This window comes from Branchiostoma lanceolatum, chromosome 2, assembly GCF_035083965.1.
Source record: "Branchiostoma lanceolatum isolate klBraLanc5 chromosome 2, klBraLanc5.hap2, whole genome shotgun sequence".
NCBI lineage: Eukaryota > Metazoa > Chordata > Leptocardii > Amphioxiformes > Branchiostomatidae > Branchiostoma > Branchiostoma lanceolatum.
The window spans coordinates 21,899,881-21,917,622 of record NC_089723.1 but is presented as its reverse complement, the minus strand read 5'-3'; the positions used below and the strand labels follow the sequence as shown (position 1 = coordinate 21,917,622).

The following is a 17,742-nucleotide window of genomic DNA, read 5'->3' as shown; positions in this document are numbered from 1 at the left end:
GAGATAATGAGAATCGACGTTTGGATGTGCGTTTGCGACCTCCATCAGGAGAGTTCTGACTGGCTCACTTTGCACTATAGCTAGTGAACCAGTCAGCATATTGCCCTGATGAAGATGACAGACGGTTATCGAAACGTTTTATCTCTTGTTAGATATGTGGTTGTGAATAAAGAACTTTGCCATTCAGTCATTCACCGACCCGATGAAAATATTCGCAAATGTGAACAAATCCTTGTCTACGTATGCTACCAGCTTCTGAATCTTGTCAAATATCAGTAAATAGGTTATGTATAATTTCTCATTTCTTCTCACCGGAGTTTGACGTCTCTCTTGCGGATCTGTTCTATCCGTGCGTCTGCCTCAGACCTCCAGTCGGTGATGGGAGACATGAACTCCTTTAAGGAAGCGTCGTCCACAAGGAAACGGATCTCGCTCGGAGGTCGCTCCAAGTTTATCCGGATGCTGCCCACGGTGTCGTCGAACTTTGATCAGGAGGGAGTCGTTAGAGCTGTACCACATCTTAAGGGTAATAACATGTTGCTCTTCTAGCCTTGTTAATAATAATAATACTATTGTTACATATGATAAGACAAAGTTATCTCCAAATGTCTGGCGCCCTTTAAGAGCGAGCTTAATAGTATATTTTACGCCCGTTTTACAAGAATTCCCAGAATTGCACAGGAATGTATGGAATCCGTCCGCCCGCCTGTCACTCTATACCTTCTTTAGCACGGTCTGGCATCCCAGCACCCAGGTCGATGACAGATGACCTACTTAAGTGGTTTCCGATTTCGTACTGGTGGGAGTGTGTCAGGGAGTTCTCAGGGCACCGAATCTAGTATTCTAGCTTTGAAAAGGGTTTTCAACCTACCCCAGTTGATCTATTATCTCAAGAACGTGCTGAACATCATGCCTCCCACCAACAAAACCTCTGTTGACTCAAAAAACTTGGCAGAGGCCTCTCTGATTTCTAAGTGCGATTTGAACAAATATTATGGCAGAACTATAAGTGCTACGTTGATACTTTCCTTACATGACAGTAAGATCAACCCAGACACCTTCGCTATGGCAATAATTTTTAATCGCCACACTTTTTCCAATTGTGACCGTAGCATAGTAAGGCTACCTCTCGAATGTCTATCTCCAGTTCATAAATGAAGAAGAAAAATCATTCATTGACAACAGCACTAGGTCATGGTCTACCAAAGCAAATGTTTATTCTTCAGAAGCCTCTTGAATTTCATGATTTATTCGTACAAGTTTGACTTAAACAAATGTTAACACGTTGCATGCTACGATTAAAATGATGATATATGCTAATGATGTAATACGACGTCACACAGCTTTACGTCATCCGATTCAAGTACTCCCTCTCTAGCTGGACTTGATTTCCATCGTGACTTCACGCCTCACCTGACTGCTGACCTCACGTTTGACGTTTTGGTTGGGCTTCGCTGAAGAGCCTGTATAGTGGAAATCATTCAAACAAGAAAATTGCAAGAAATGAGTGTTTACAATATGAATAGCGATGGGCGTTTACGATGGCGATATAGATTCTATTTTCTGAGCATAAGTCTTTTCAGATTCTATAAGATCCAAATATGTCAACATTAGCCCATATTGAGATTGAATATTCATGTGATAAAGGTCATTGTTATTACGAAAATAACCCCACCTCAACTCCTCCCCTTCCAGCAGCTTCCTGTAGGCCGCTATCTCCACGTCCAGCGCCATCTTGATTTTCATGAGCTCCTGGTACTCCACGGTGTGCTGCGTCATCTCCAGCTTCATCTTCTCGATCTGCTGCTCCAGCTCGCCGATCGCCAGCTTGTACTCCTCAATCTCCTTCAGACGGCGGGCCTCTGTCTCCGCGATGTTCGTCTCCAGGGACCCGGTCTAGTAAAGAAGACACAGAATTTTTTTACTTTCTCTCTGATTTCATACTACATATACAGTGGACTGAAAACACAATAAACACACAAACACAAAAAATTCGCTGATCGATCTGTCAAATAGCTCTGTTGCAGGGAGGTCGCCGCCCGAGTGGAATGTTGCTGAAATGCTACGGTCAACGTGCCCGTAGAGGGTGTAGCCCCGGCCTGGCGTTGAAGTCACAAATTTGTCCCGGTGGACTACGAAAACTGAGAGGTACCTCTCGGTGATCCCATGATAAGCTTCGGCGTCTATTTGTCAACGGGTCACGGGCTTATTTGAACTCCGAGTTAAAATCAACCCGGAGCTCGGCCGTGCCAAAAATAGCCCGGTAGTCACAGAGTGTTCCCAGGGGCCACGCCCGAAATTGCACATAAACAAACTGTTAACTACCCATTGGGGCCCCTTTGCCCAATTGTGACCGTAGCATAACCAAGGTAAGGCGATGACCCAACCTTGTTCTTAAGTGCCTCTGTCTCGGTGACGATAGACTGAAGCATCCTCTTCAGGTTGGTCAGCTCGGACCGGGCGGAGACCAGAGCCTCGTTATCCAGCTCCCGCTGCTGGGCCAACTCGCTGAACTGGAAAAAATAAAACAATACCAACGTTAGATTTGCTTTGTTTTGTTTTGAAATATTTGTTATGAGTTATGACTGAATATTGGACTAAAGGCATTTTTCCTACCGTTCAAGAGGACGAGAATCATAACTCGTCTGGCTATATGCATTATACACAACAATGTTCATGCAACTCGAATATTAAGTCAATATTTAGCCAGAGTCCTTGCCCCAGTGCTATTTGCAACATAATCTGTTTATAGAAAAAGAAAACAGATAGTGTAAGATAACAATGTTGACAAATAAGTAGTATACAAGGAAGTATATTTACAATTGTACTTTGGAATAGTGCCAATAATTAGGATATCGCTTTATATATGTGAGGTACGGTATAACATATCTTTTTTTCTCACTTTTCATGGTCCTACGGCGTCAATTCGTCACCAGGTCCTGGGGTAATATTCTAACTACGAGTTAAATACATCTGAGGACCCGGACATGCGCCAAAATAGCCCGATAGCCGCAGGGTGTCCAACGGGGCTAGCTAGGGGTCACGCCCGAAAGTAAAAAAGAAAAAAAAAACTCCGAAAACTCCCCGTTGGGGACCCTTTTTCTGATTGTGATCACAGTATTGGTAATGGTCTCACCTTGAGCTTGTACTTGGCCTCGGCCTCCTCCCTGTTGGCCCGTCCCATGATCTCGTACTGCATGCGGATCTCACGCAGAGTCTCGCTCAGGTCAGGTCCAGTGATGATCGGAGCCTCGGTCTCAACAATGGCCACGGTCTGGTTCAACTGGTACTGCACCTTACGCGTCTCCTGTAATGGTGCAAAACTTACATGGTAAGGATGTCTGATTATCGTTGTGAGTGTATAGCAGTATGTATGGTATTGTATGAATACAATACATTGTTATAATAGAGATATGTCTACAGCCGAAATGTATCGCCAGTTGATGCCCGCGGATTCGGAAATTAATTGATTGAGTGTACAGTCTGTCTAAGTTCAGTGCAAATTAAACGTTTAAGTAACAAAGCCTTCGATGGATGTTTGTTCTTTCTTGTGTCTTTCAAAAGTCGTATCATTATTCGATACATGTGTCTTCTATCTACAGCGTCAAGCTTGAGTTAAAAAAATTCCATAATCCTTAACTGTTTATCTGGAGCACAAATACAATTCCGGGATGGTTCTAACGTGACGAAGACATGAATAGCAAAGTCTTTTTATTCAAAACCACATATTTAACCATAGCCGTCTGCCATCTTCATCAAGGTAAGTCTGACTTGTTCACTGTGCACTGAAGTAAGTGTTACTGCTAACAATGCGGTCCCAAACGTAACGTATTGTCACATACATAGTCAGGGCACAGTGAACCAGTAAGAATTGCCCTAAAGAAGATGACAGACGATCATCGAAACGTCGGCTCTTGATGAATATGTGGCTGTAAATACAGATCTTTGCTATACAGTCATTAACCAACCTGATGAAGTTATTCACGGTGACAAGGACATGCTCACCTCATCATAGACCCTCTTGAGGAACTCAATCTCCTCCTGCGCGGTGGTCAGCTTGTTTTCCACTCCAACACGCTCCACAGTCGCCGCATCTACCTCCTGGAAAACAGATTGCAGAACCTCTTATCTCTTTGAACAACTGTTTGCATGTACCTAGCATACCATTACAATATGTACAGTCCACAGTGAACGAGGAAATGCTTCCGGAAGATTCTATGCCGGGAGCCATCTAAAATACTGACGTACAATACAGATCTAGAGTTAAACGAACATCGGTCCGTAAGACCATAACACCTCCTCACCACAGTAAAGAAAAGAAAACTGAAGTGGTACGACTACGTGTCACGGTGATCGGTGCGAGCCAAAACGAGCAAGGAAGCGTCCAGGGAGGAAAAAGATAGGTAGGCGACGAGGGATAATATCAAAGAACTGACAGGCATGAAGCTACTTGAAACACTAAGATGAACAGAAAACCGAGAAGGGAGGAGAAAACTGGTTGCCAGATCTTCTGTGGTACCCCAACGGTCAAATAGTTAGACCAGTGACTAAATGGGATGAGAAATTAGAAGAACACAATAGGTATAAAAGATCGCATTAAACAGTTGGATATATCCATAGCATATCAGCAATATGGAGATTTAGCGGAAAGAGAAGACCTACCGTTTTGACCGTTGCCAGTTCTGTCCGCATGGCCTCAGTCGTGGCAGTCTCGGTCTCGCACCTGACGAGTAGTCACATCGATAAATGTTCATTTCAACGTCGATTTGCTCTAGCCCTAATAACCTCATATTGAGTCTGAAACTGTCATGGTCAGTTAAAACGATCAGTACATTCTAGTTTCTGGTCAAAAGCTATGTTCAATAATATTCGTAAACCTACGGTATGGAGTGAAACATGAAAGAGGAAACTGTGGACTTACTTGGCCTGCCACTCCTGAGTCCGTGCCTGCCAGCTGGCGCTCTCGGCGTCCAGCTGAGCCTTCTCCTGAGTCAGCTGGTCCACCAGCGCCCTCAGCTCCGTCAGCTCCGTCTCGTACAGCTCCGCGATGTCGGTCTCCTCCCGCGCCTCCTGGATCCTGATCTGGGTCGTCAGCTTGGTGTTCCGCTCCTGCAGGGAGCGCACCTTCTCGATGTAGTTGGCGAAGCGGTCGTTGAGGACCACCAGCTCCCTCTTCTCGCTTTTGCGGGTCGCCCTGGCGTCGGCGAGGGCCTGCAGCGCTCCTTCGGTCGGGATGGCGGGGGCGACAACGGGCTTTGCACCGCCGACGCCCGCTCGTGCTGCTTTGCTAGCCATGGCGTTTCCTTAGATCTTCGAGCTAGTCTTGATTTTGAAACTGGCTTATGAGCACGATACTCGAGGCGTTGTCAGTACCTGTGCTTGAGCAACTACCCGGTACACAACTTCTTTACACAGTTTTAACTTTAATCACATAGTCACTTCCTGTCAATCTCCTTGGCTCACGATGCTTTCCATTGGTTAACTGCGTTGTTCCAGGTTGTAGAAACACCAGATAGGTTCCTGGGTTCAACCAGGTTTACAGAGGACATATCAGGCCCCAATGTGTCAACACGTCACAGGTTCGCGACCTTTCGTTACCACCCTATGGCTTCATATAGAAAGTTATGCATGAACTGCTGATGAGCTGAAGAGTATGTAGGGCAATCAAATGTTTGAGCGAAAACAAGCTTGTATCTCGTCAGTGAAAACTATGCTTCAAAAGTGCTCCGTATCTATTTGTTACCAGAGCCTATATTTCGTATGTAACGTAATGTATTGACATTTTATTTGCATGCATTGAATTCCATCGTCATTTTGTTTTCAAGACTACGTTGAGTAGGATAGGATCAAAATGGAATGCGATGAGTGAAAATATTACAGGTCTTTAGTATTTAGGGCAACTAAATGTTTGATATTAGTCAAGGCGACACCCTTTTTACACTGATATATGTACCAACAGTTCCTTTGGGAACTATTTGTATTATGTTACCCTGCATGACCAATTTAGCTGTTAGGATGTAGCAAAAGGGAAACAAGGAGTTCAGGGCAGCATTCCACCTCGGTGCTAACCAGGGGTCATCCGTGTGTTAGTGTCTACGCAGAAATTGTATAAGTCCATCTTGGAAATTGACATGTCCATACAAGGTATTACCTCGTGACGTTACTTGTCCTCCGTGTGTGCCGTCACGTATGAATCAGTTGATGTGCCTGATTGGATATGGACGAAGTGATTGACAGGTGATGCTTACATAGATGATCCTAAAATAACCAACCATCCGAGAAAAAAAGGGCAGCTGCAGAGTGATATCTCCGGCAGAAGTTTATAGTAAAAGGAAGCAGCCCGCCAAAACCTATTCCTTTGTGGCCTTACACTAGCCACAAAAGACAACAAGAAGCTACGAATCGAATCAAGTCAAACCAAAATGAGCGTCGTAACGACTCAACCGAAAACGAGCGAGGCGATTCTTAGCTCTGTGAGATCCTCTCTTGCCGACAGAGGCGAAGCCGAATCGTTCAAGGCAAGAACACGGTCCATCAGAGCGGGCAATGTCATCACTTCGCTGGGAGGGGCGGGCGGCGCGCTGCAGACCATGGCCGGCGCACGCAAGGCTCGGTCCCAAGAGAAGGAGGAACTGTCCTCCCTGAACAACCGCTTCGCCTCCTACATCCAGAATATGCGCTCCCTCCAACAACGCAACTCCGCACTGGAGGCGCAGGTTTTGAAGCTACAGGCGACTGAGACAACCGCACACACAAAGGCGCTGTTCGAGAAGGAGACCAAAGACCTGCGGAAGTTGGTCGACGAGCTGTCCGAAGACAAGGCCAAGATGGTACTGGAGAGGAACAAATGGAGGGATCAGGCTGAGGAGTACAAGAAAAGGTAAGATTGTTTTGGCACAAGCTCCGATTTATTCAGCAAGGCCTGTCTTGTAAGCGTAACATTTCCATGGAAGAAAAGTAATGTGGCTAGTGCTGGGTGTAAGAAACGCTCACTACCTGTACAGGTGGCAAGAGAAGGTGTCGAGTAGATAAAAATGATTATGTCCTTCTATGTTGTCAACTACATGCTGAATGTTTTCTTACTGTTTGTTGCTACACAGATGGGAGGACGAGGTGGCCTGGCATGCCGAGCTGAATACTGAGGTTGCAAAGCTCAATAAAGTAAGTCTTATGCTATTCTAACATTTCAGGTCGATACCCAATCGAATCATGGATCTGATTCTTGTTCTTACCATGTTTGCAATATCTTATTGTACAATATTCATCCTGTTTATAGGCAAAGATATGCATATACGGGATTTACATACTTTGCATTTCCCCTCTAGGACTTGTATGCTGTTACACTGATACGTGTGGACCTCCAGAATAAGCTTGCTACTATGCAGGAAGAAATCGATTTCATGGTGACGGTTCACAAGCAGGTACGTTTCCTTTTCAATTATTGTATAACATGTATTACTCTTACTCTTACAATATTAATATTAGTATTGCGTCAGGCGACAGACTTCATATGCAAACATTCATCGCCTAGGCGCCCTCGCTGCGACAGCGCCGCGACCGAGCGATTTGACAGCGTTCAATGAAATTCATGGATGAAAAATTAATCTTTATACCAAATGTTGTCATTTCAGCCATACTTTTACATTATGCAGAATACTCCAATTAAAAAGGCAAGAGTTACACAAATCCATATAATGGTACAGCAAAGTCGAAGCGCGTTTGCCGTCCGGTAGAATAGAGGCCTAACTGGGTAAAGAACAAAGAGCTGTCTATGACTTGGATATGTCTCATAAATCCGGATATTCTCATGAGTTCCTCATTGTAAATTGCAGGAACTGAAACAACTTCAAGACCAGTTGAACCAGAGCCTGTCCATTGTCGCAGTGGAGCAGACCCAGGAAGCTGGACCAGATGTCATCACCGAGCTGTATGACCTGCGACAGATCTACGAAAACTTTTGCCGGGACACTCAGGAGGAAGCAGAGGCCAAGAACAAAGAGAAGGTGAAACACAAAAAATTACATGCTGTGTTGCCATGCATCAGGATCTTTGATATTTGTTTTGATGGCTATGTTATGTTTGCTGTGATAAAGCCAAGAGAATTTCTGGTCAGAAACAAACAAAATAACTGGCAGTTTTGTAACAAAATGTAGTAGGTTTGTCAGTATTGATTCAAAGAATGGAAGTATAAAATGAAGGCATGCCGTAGGAGCAGTGGGTTAACGTTGTTATCCACCGTTAGGGCACGGTTGGAAGGCAAAGCCCGACGCTCTCCTTTCATCGATTTTTGCCTCCTCAACTGGAGTATGGCACCCATTTTTACACCTGGGTAGAAATTGGAAAGTCGTATTACGTGACAAACACCTTAACCGCTACGCCAACACGACGTCATTGAAATGAAAGTATACCAGCAGTGAATGTCCATTACTAGCAACTGACTTGAGGTACAATCTTCCTGTTTGTGTTTCCTCACAGTTCACCGAGCTTGAGCTCGGACGGGAGCGGGACAGGAAGACGATGCTGGCCGCCAGGGGTGAACTCATCACCTCCCGTAAGGAGTTGTCTGAGCTGCGAGGCCAGCTCAACACCGTCATGACCAGCACTGAGACCCTGCAAAGCCAGGTGAAGTTTCTCTCTAGCAGAGCTTGATTGTGAAGGTTGTGACATTCTTATGATGCACCCTGTTTGTGTCCAAACTCCCCAACAACCATCTCCTTCACCAATTCAGTGATAGCTGAACTTAGGGGCACGGGGAAGGACTTTGAGTCTCCGACATGTTGTTGAGGTGTTCGGACAAGAAAGCGGGGCTTATAATAAGAAAGTCAAAATCTTCCCTGCAACAACCTCTTCTTGGATAGAACAAGACTTTGGACGGAATTTAAGGTTTTGTGGAGCAGGGAATCTTTAATCAAGACGTAATGAGAAGTTGATAACCCAAAACTGTACATAAAGTGAAAGAGAAACAATTCTCAAGGACATCAAAGTCTTTTACGTTGTAGACGTAGTTGATTGAATAAAACATGACTTAGCTTTGACTTCTATTCGCAGAGCTCGTCATCTTCATCTACCGGTGTCCAACAAATAACGATGACCACCCAGAGAGGAATGTTCTAATACTGTACATGCTGCAGACCAATGTAACTCCCACACAACGAGAAGGTCAGTAAAACTATGAATGTATGTCAGTGTGCCTAGGCAACCCGCACCAACGTCCCATTTTTTTTTTTTTTGTGGTACAAATAAATACACGCTAGCTGGCCATGGATGAAAACAGCAGTTTTTCTACATGTTCATATTACTCCCTAAATAGCTGTACAACGCCATAAGCTTGATTCAACGTAATGTGTTAATAAATGCCCAGGAAACTGACGCTAACATCGTCCCAATCTTGCAGTGAGCACCTTTAATAAAGAATGACTAAAGGAAATGTTGTTTACACCTATAGCATCGACGATACAATATATATTATACCCCAAACTATTTGGTCCAGAACCTCAGCAATCAGAGTCACATATCTCTATCACATCTCATTGTTTGAACTATCTAATTCACATACTTGCTTATTGCCTCACAGGTCATCCTCGGATCATTGAACCTTTAAGCATAACCGGAGCAGTAGGATGTCTACATTGTGTGCTGAATCCAACAACTGTGACAGATGTTGAACATCAAAGCATTGCCAATGCTAATCGAACGACAATTCATTATTAGGCAACTCGACCGTCTCATTGCGAACCTCCTTGTCTTCGCCATGATCGGTCATAAGAAAAGCAGAAGCAAGTATCAAAAGTATCAAAGATACGTAAATCAAGCATTGTATTCGCAGCTTCACTGGATTACAAGCATTGCACGAACAGACTTTAAATGTTGAGATATGTAATGGATTTACCAACTTGTGTAGTTAAAGATATTCAGTTCTGACAAATGTCGGTCGTACAATGTGCATTTTTGGGTTTACTAAATTAGCCAGTCAACCGACATGGATAGTCAGTATCTCCAGAGACCAGTATTCAACTGAAAAGATAACGAGTATGGAATTGCAACTCTGTCACAATATACTTCGACTATTTTGTATGTTATCTTGTGCATGTCATTGTGCGAGTGCTTTGTAAATTGAAGAATAAAAACATTGAAAACGTTACAGCTGCGATCACTTGAATTCTAGATGATTTCTTGATAATTACATGATAAGAGCCAGACAAAACTGTTCCTGCATATTGAAAAGTATGACTATATTCAACAATAAAGTTTGAATTCAAAATAGACCGATCCTGTCGAACACCATATCGAACGAATAGAAGACCCATAGAGCCCCCTGACCTCCGTCAAAAACAGCTTTGGCGGGGCAGAAATGGCACGTGTAAAGCAGGGTACGTATATCTGGGACAGGTTTTCAACTGTATTGGTTGAATGCATGCTCAGAACAAAAACGAATTTAAAAAGAAAATAGATCGGGCACTCAAGGAGAAGAAACTTGTACCACATGCTGACTACTACAAAGTCCGCTAGCGCAGAGTTTCGTCTCTTCAGTTACTGGTGTGTGAAACTGGCTAACTTGAAAGTGAACAGGGAAGTAAAAGGATGCATTTTGATTCTTAGTTACTAAATACCATGCAGCTGTTATGCATGCAGTCAATACAGTGGGAACCCTGTCACAGATATATGAACCCTGTTTTACACGTGCATCGGCTGCTTGTCAGAAACTGGGCGCTGATGCCCACCGGCAAGGGAAAGCTATGCGGCGCATACTGCTTTAACATTGACCGAAAACATTACGCTCTCACCGCAACTACATCTACTCCCTCCTTAAACAACTCTACCCGGTGGATACAGCCTTCAACAAAGAATACATAGCATTATTATTTGGCCCGCTCTGAAAGGGTTTCAGTGCCACAAAAGCTAAACCGAAGTCAGTGGCATTATTTTCAAACTAGCCGCGGCGGCCATGTTTGGTCCGTCAAACCCTGTTTTTGACGGAGGTGTTCGAATCGAACAGGGGGCGTGGCTTTGGGATCGGTCTATTGGAACATTGATGTAGTTTTTAGACGATTAGACGTTTTTAGACAAACAGAAAACATGTTTTCCATCATGTGTTAACTAAGCGTATGGTAAGCTATATGACGACAAACTTTACTTCATTTATCTATTTCACCAGTAGATACACTGATCAGGTCCCTTGAACGAAGGTATTCATTTCGTCTTTAACAAGTCAACGTCTTTAAAAAATATAGTATTAAGTGAACTACTATTATGTGCGTTGTAGGGTTCAAACTGCATAAAGAAGACATCTAAGTATGTCCTTCATCAACCGTTTATGCTAGGGTCACATTTCAAATCCGGGGCCCGGCCGGGTAGTCTTTGGGAGCGAAAAGTATGATATTAAAGACAACAAAAACACAAAACGTACCCAAAATCATCTAAGAGCATAGCGTGTGCAAATTTATTGACATACACTTTGATTTTGCGTTTCCGCAAACAGCCCGACCGGGCCCCGGTTAGGAAATGTGACCCTACCATAACTCAGTGTATGATTTCAGACATCTTGACTAATTATCTGATGCCATACCGGTCGTATGCTATGGTCACAAACCGACCGGGCAGTTTGCGGGAACGAAAAGTATGATTACCCGAAACGTTTAAGAATGGTAATTAGTATAATCTATGACTATTTATCGATGTATACCTTTTCTCGTGTCCGCAAAAAGCCCGGCCGGGTCCCGGTTGTAAATGTAATCATATCATTACTTCTGGAAATCTTTGAGGCCTTTAGGAATTTGAAGATAACACCAAGGTATGATAATCAAGAAGGACAGCGGCCAGAAACATTATAATGAAATCATGTTACGTTTTACGTCAGTTACTGAAGTGTTCAGACATTGTCTGAAGGTATCTTCTGAACCGATGATTTTGGGCGCACAGTCTTCAAGTCAGTAAAAGTATATCATTTTGTATCTACTGAGTCGGGCAAGTGTTAACCGGCAGTCACATGGATATGACTAATGCAATGTCTAAAAGTAAATTTATAACAATTTCGCAACTATCGATTTGGAAAGAACATTTGGTTGCGTGAAAACTGCGACAGATTCATTGACACCGTCATTCCCTATGCGCCTTGCTCTTGGCAACTTTTTAAAAATTTGAAGCTTGGTGTGCAAGTGTGCACAGCAATCTAGCAATATAAGTAGTCCGAGTGTATTATTGATACATTACGTACATGTGATTCTTAAGATTCCCAGGCATCGTGTCAAATTCAACACCGTGTCCACATTAAACATTTACCTGCCCTACATACTATGATACTGGCACTTCAAAGACCGTAAATTTCCCCACGTTTCCTTCCGTTGAGGCGTTGTACAGGATTTTGCAGAATTTTGTCTAAGACATAAATCAGAGATTCAAAATACACAACGGAGATAAATATGAACGAATAAGGTTTGATCCAGCGTAAAAAGTTTGCGCAGAATCTCCACAGTGGTATGGAAACTACATCAAACATTTGATTACCCCAAATAACAGAACTTATATGTCAACATTGTGCCCTCTACATTGCATTTGTTTCATACTGCGAACCCAACCCTTTGATACCCCTCATACTCCATTTACGGATAACGATATTTAAACATTACGAATCCTAAACATCTATTCAGTACTTTTATGAAGGTTAGGCATCCAGGAACGAATGATAAAAAAAAATTTGATCAAAGAGAAAGGATGCTGTACGGATCCGGACACATGAAGCGTCTGGTATTTCTCAGATAACGTGTCCAGTGGTATATATTGAATTGAAACGTAACATAAATTTAACATTTGGTACAATAACACACTACTTTACCTTTGTTTTCCAGTTACTCGTATCATCCTTCCTACAAAGTATTAAATATACGTCCGTACAGCAATGAACGCCTACAGTACCCCGGAATTACTTATTATGTCAAGGTCTTAAAGTGCCGTGCTGTAGAGGATTGCAACTCTCTGATTCCTAAGACATGACCTCTTCAACTTCCCGAAGCCTCGGAGGCCAGAGGTAAAGGTTCATGGAGAGGTTACAGCCATAAATGCATTCTAAATTCATCGTAGACGTGGGTACATCTTTTTCAAATCTCAAAGTTCATAAATAGAAGGCTGTCTTCATCCTTTACATTGGCTATTTGATTGCCCCACATATTTGGGTTCCGGAATGCCCCGCAGATCGTCCTAGTCAGCTCTTGACCGGACATCATTAGTCAATGACATCTGTCTGCATTTTAGGCCATTTCTGGTGGCTTCTTCAACACTTGTATGCACAGGGACCCTCCCGCATCACTGTACACAACACATCACCAATGAAACGCCTTCTTGACTCAATGATTGACAGAGGGTGGTTACACTGATGAACTTAAACAAATATGGACGGATCAAAGGCTTAAACACCCGCTGGCCGGTATAGCTCAGAACCCACCGTCTACGGCTCTCTGGTAAGACCGTCCAGGTTCTGACAGCCAGTTCTCCTCCAGGCCTGTTCGAAGCTCACACCAGGAAAGCATGGCCGCTCAGGTGTCACGAAAGACCGTTGTAACCACTTCCGAAGGCGCGCTACAAACTCTCAGCGACGCCAGGATGACCCGCGCCAGCGAGAAGAAAGAGCTCGGCATCCTCAACGACCGCTTCGCTACCTACATCGACAGGGTGCGAGCCCTGAACGAGAGCAACGCCACCCTGGAGATTCAGCTGCAGGCCGCCCAGGTCAAAGCCGCCCCCGTCGACAAGGCAAAGTTCGAAGAGATGCTGAAGGAGCTGCGGACTAAGGTGGACGAGCTGTCGAAGGAGAAGGCCCAGGTGGAGGTGGAGAGGAACAGCTGGCAGACACAGGCGGAGGAGTGGCAGGGAAAGTACGTTATATCATTACTTTCAAATTCATTACTTTCAATTAACTACGCATTTCTTGGCATTTCAAGGTTTCAACAAATCGTTTCTTTATTTCTTCATCGCATTGGTTGGTATGACGTTGGTTGGTTGGTTGGTTGGTTGGTTGGTTGGTTGGTTGGTTGGTTGGTTGGTTGGTTGGTTGGCTTGCTAATCGGTGGGTCGGTCGGTCTGTTGGTCAGTCGGTCGGTTATTAACGTTACTAAGCATGGTCCACGTGTTTTGTTATAGGTGCGAGGACCAGATATCAGTGCGCTCAGAGCTGAAGGCTGACATTGAGAAGCACAAGATGGTAAGTTTTTTCTCCTTACTACGTCAGATTTGTCTAATCCTTGATTACTTAATTGGAATATTATGCAACGTAGAAGTATGACTGAAAAGACAACAAAACGCACAAAGCGTAAAAAGTTCGTTTTAAAAAAAAAATGAAATTCGTTGAGCGCTGAGGTCGCATAGAGCGCGCGGCGAGAGCGCCGTCCTCGAGGAATGGGGTATAAAGAACGTTTTACTTTACCACCTTGAAATAATCCATACTTTTTTAGGAACTGGAAATCATCACAGCGGCGCGTGCGGGCTTTGAGAGCAGGCTGGCGGTCGCACAGGAAGAGATTGAGTTTGTGAGGAAGACTCATTCGGAGGTAAGCTAGTCTGTCTGTATGTCATTTAGTTGCAAGTAAAGCCATATATTGACTCGATTATATGGATGCCATCCTCCGGCAACCCCAAAACTCATGACGCGAGTGTGTGAATAAACAAGTTTAGCAAAAAAAGTTGCCTTCATTCATCATTAAAACTGGTCAGGAAGATTGAACAAATGACTAAACACACAGAGTATGGTATACCATACAATAGATTTTCTGTTCTTTCACATCTTGTTTTTTTTAAAATTTGGAATTGACTTTGTCTTTCTACGACATTAGTATCATTTCCTGATTATTTTTTGCAATTTACGAGCACAAGATCGGTGAAATGATAGGATTGTAACCCGGAACTTCATGGACTCTGGGCCCAACACCCTGCCGTTACGCCACACGAACGCTTTATGAATATGGGCACATTTTACAGGAGATGACAGTTCTGCAGGAAGAGTTGGCTCTGACTGTGACTAAGATAGAGTCTCAGCAGACGGTGATGACTGGACCAGATCTCAGCGACACCCTGAAGGAGATCCGTGAACAGTACGAGACGATCGGACAGGCGAACAAGCAAGATGCCGAAGCCAAGTACAAGGAGAAGGTAAGAAAATATGGGGCTAATCCAGAACGCTTGTGCTTAAGAAATATCCTCTTTTCAGGAGACAGCTTTGTAGTTGTAGAAATACCAAGAAGATCTGAAAAACGACGCTGGGAGTAGCGTGTAGACATGCAAAGGTTTAGGTAGGGCAAGTCGTAATCTAATGTGCAACATTCATGCAGTATGACCAGCCACAAAGCGGACCTACGAAGCTGATGTCTTATGTCCAAGGCCAGTTACACAAGGCAAATGATGCCGGAATCAGTGTTTGATAATATAATGAAGTCTTCAACCAGTATTCTGAAATGGCCAATGTTTATACTAGTTTTTACCATATATAACCATATGATAGTATATGATTAGCTTCACCAATGGAACTAATGATATGTGATTACTTGTCTTTGCTGCTATATGTGACAGTTTGCGGAGATAGCCCTGCTACGGGAGAAAGACAGCGAGGCTCTAGCAGCCGCCAGGACAGAAGTGGCTGAATTCCAAAAGAAGCTCAGCACCATAAGGGCCGAGTCCGAGGCTATCAGGAGCAAGGTGAGTGTGTGATGCTGTCAACATGAGTGTTGTGAGGTAGCCTGTGGACTTTTCAACATTTTTTTGGACATAAACAGTCATACTTCTACAAGACCTCTGATCTCCGAACACACGTGGGCACAAACTATTTCTGTTGTGTATTTAGTATATCTATAAAAGTGATCAAATGTCTCAACCATGCATGTTTAAACTGGATTATAAGACTGATTACATTGTACTCAAACTAGCGATGTGTAAACTACCATTGGGTATATATTTCTGCCTGTCCCTAAACTGTTGACTCTCCAATATCTGCTTTGCTGCCTAAGAGTTAGTGTAATGTTCTGTATCATTTACCAATATATTTTGTTGTATTCCTGACAGAACGGTGCTTTAGAAGACAGCCTAAAGCTGACAGAGACCCGTATGCTGAAGGAGGTTGAAGGATACAGGCAGTCCATCGGGAAACGGGAGGCGCAGATCGAGAAGATGAAGCTGGAGATGGCCCAGAATCTCACCAACTACCAGGAGCTGATGAACGTCAAACTGGCGCTGGACATTGAAATAGCAGCTTACAGGAAGCTGTTGGAAGGGGAGGAGATGAGGTAAACAGGCAACTCTATGAGGCCACAACAAGTAATTTTCATGGATGACATCAACTTCAAATTGAATGCTAAAACAGAAAAGGATGGCGAGGAAAACAATATGGCGAAAAAGAAGGTGGCCAAATTAGACACCATAATCATTGTAAAAAGAATTGAATAGACAAATATGGTATAACAACCAACAGGTCTTTTATTCCTGTATTCAATAAAGTGAAACTTCTAGAATTACAATTAAGGCTACAACACGACATATTTCCCATTTTGGAAAGACATATTGACCATCTCTGAATGGGATTCTTTTTCAAAATCAGGCGAAAATTGATGAGCGCGCTGATATCATCCATGTACTTGCTGTGACCTGATGCTTGATGCATTTATTTTCTGTGGAATAGACAAGCCCCAAAGCTCTGCCTAACCATGTCAAAACATAACATGCAAATTGAAGTAAAACTGTTACTTCCAGTTGCTTCAAGCTGAAAAAACGTTAACCAACAACTCTCTTATTGCTGCCTACATGAAACTGTAAGAGAAAAAAACCATAGCACTCGTGGCTGTACATTTGTACCAATATTCCATTTGTTTTTATTTTCTTTATCTTGACTTCTTATCTGCACGTAGTTCATATCTCTGCTTCGATTGGTAATTTGTCGACCGATTTTAATGGGGGGGGGGGTGGTTGTGCAGATTAAAAAAAGTGTATGATTTTAACCTTTTCACCAAAAACTGACATACGCAAATTATGACCTGACCAAAGCAACTTTGCTCGTGAGTGTCACAGTGAACTTTGGTACGAGAAATCAGTCTACAATTAACCACTTATAATGTTTATTTCTCTTGATTTGTCCCACAGGTTGTTTTGACAAGCCCAGATTCCCCAGCCGGACCAGGCGGCACAGCAGGCACAGCAGGCACCTGGAAACGACGGCATGTGAGAATGTTACGACGCAAAAGATGATTTCATAGCAAGCTTCTGATATAGTCCCGTGGTATTAAAATCATAGATCTTCATTTTACGTTTTTCTGTCAACAGTGCATGATTAGACGGATGCCAGTGTTAATCCAGTACAATAGAGACTGAAGCAAAAACTACTCGATCACGATAAAAAGAAGACAACGTGCTTTTGAGTGTAGTTGCTTATACACTACAATAATACTTTGTTTGACTCGCCCACAAACTGTTGAATTTGGAAGTAAAACAGTCAAACAAGTAAAGTATTAGACTTATCTCCAAGCAGATATATATCGATGATGCTTAGTTTTGCGCGTTTTTACTTCAAGTGGTTATGAGAAGCGGCTGGGTAAACAAACAACTACGGGGTGAATGATAGACGTGCCACGTGTATGTCACGTTAGCACATCTCGGCACTCTCGCTCTGACACTTATGTAGTATTTATAATTGATTTCAGCTAATATAAAAGCAACGAACGTAATAAAATAAATAAAACTGAACTGAATGTCTGAATGGTCCATCATTCG

The 17,742-nt window shown here is 43.3% G+C and overlaps 2 protein-coding genes across 2 annotated transcripts; one reads left to right on the top strand and one right to left on the bottom strand.

Annotated features, from left to right (window-relative positions):
* Positions 1-1,192: 1,192 nt before the first annotated feature.
* LOC136427928 (non-neuronal cytoplasmic intermediate filament protein-like) lies at positions 1,193-5,398 on the bottom strand. Its single transcript, XM_066417161.1, has 7 exons — positions 4,922-5,398; positions 4,663-4,723; positions 4,006-4,101; positions 3,137-3,307; positions 2,388-2,513; positions 1,676-1,896; positions 1,193-1,463 (listed from the first exon to the last, which is right to left on the bottom strand). The coding sequence occupies exons 1-7, from the start codon at positions 5,293-5,295 to the stop codon at positions 1,427-1,429; spliced, it is 1,086 nt and encodes a 361-aa protein (XP_066273258.1). The 5' UTR covers positions 5,296-5,398; the 3' UTR covers positions 1,193-1,426.
* Positions 5,399-6,333: 935 nt separating this feature from the next.
* Positions 6,334-17,715, top strand: LOC136426909 (vimentin-like). The gene is made up of 13 exons (XM_066415629.1): positions 6,334-6,880; positions 7,101-7,161; positions 7,326-7,421; positions 7,833-8,003; positions 8,476-8,617; positions 9,049-9,159; positions 13,460-13,868; positions 14,134-14,194; positions 14,445-14,540; positions 14,968-15,138; positions 15,556-15,681; positions 16,045-16,265; positions 17,116-17,715. Exons 1-13 carry the CDS (start codon positions 6,423-6,425, stop codon positions 17,123-17,125), a joined length of 2,133 nt encoding a protein of 710 aa, XP_066271726.1. The 5' UTR covers positions 6,334-6,422; the 3' UTR covers positions 17,126-17,715.
* The last annotated feature ends 27 nt before the right edge of the window (positions 17,716-17,742 follow it).

What these genes read in the sequence shown, in the direction of transcription:
- LOC136427928 (XM_066417161.1), bottom strand. Translation starts at nt 5,295, where the DNA reads ATGGCTAGCAAAGCAGCACGAGCGGGCGTCGGCGGTGCAAAGCCCGTT. An exon ending in ACTCAGGAGTGGCAGGCCAA is followed by an intron (nt 4,724 to 4,921) that starts GTAAGTCCACAG and finishes ACTACTCGTCAG; the next exon opens with GTGCGAGACCGAGACTGCCA. An exon ending in TCAAGAGGGTCTATGATGAG is followed by an intron (nt 3,308 to 4,005) that starts GTGAGCATGTCC and finishes GCACCATTACAG; the next exon opens with GAGACGCGTAAGGTGCAGTA.
- LOC136426909 (XM_066415629.1), top strand. Translation starts at nt 6,423, where the DNA reads ATGAGCGTCGTAACGACTCAACCGAAAACGAGCGAGGCGATTCTTAGC. An exon ending in AACTCCCACACAACGAGAAG is followed by an intron (nt 9,160 to 13,459) that starts GTCAGTAAAACT and finishes CTCTCTGGTAAG; the next exon opens with ACCGTCCAGGTTCTGACAGC. An exon ending in AAGCCAAGTACAAGGAGAAG is followed by an intron (nt 15,139 to 15,555) that starts GTAAGAAAATAT and finishes TATATGTGACAG; the next exon opens with TTTGCGGAGATAGCCCTGCT.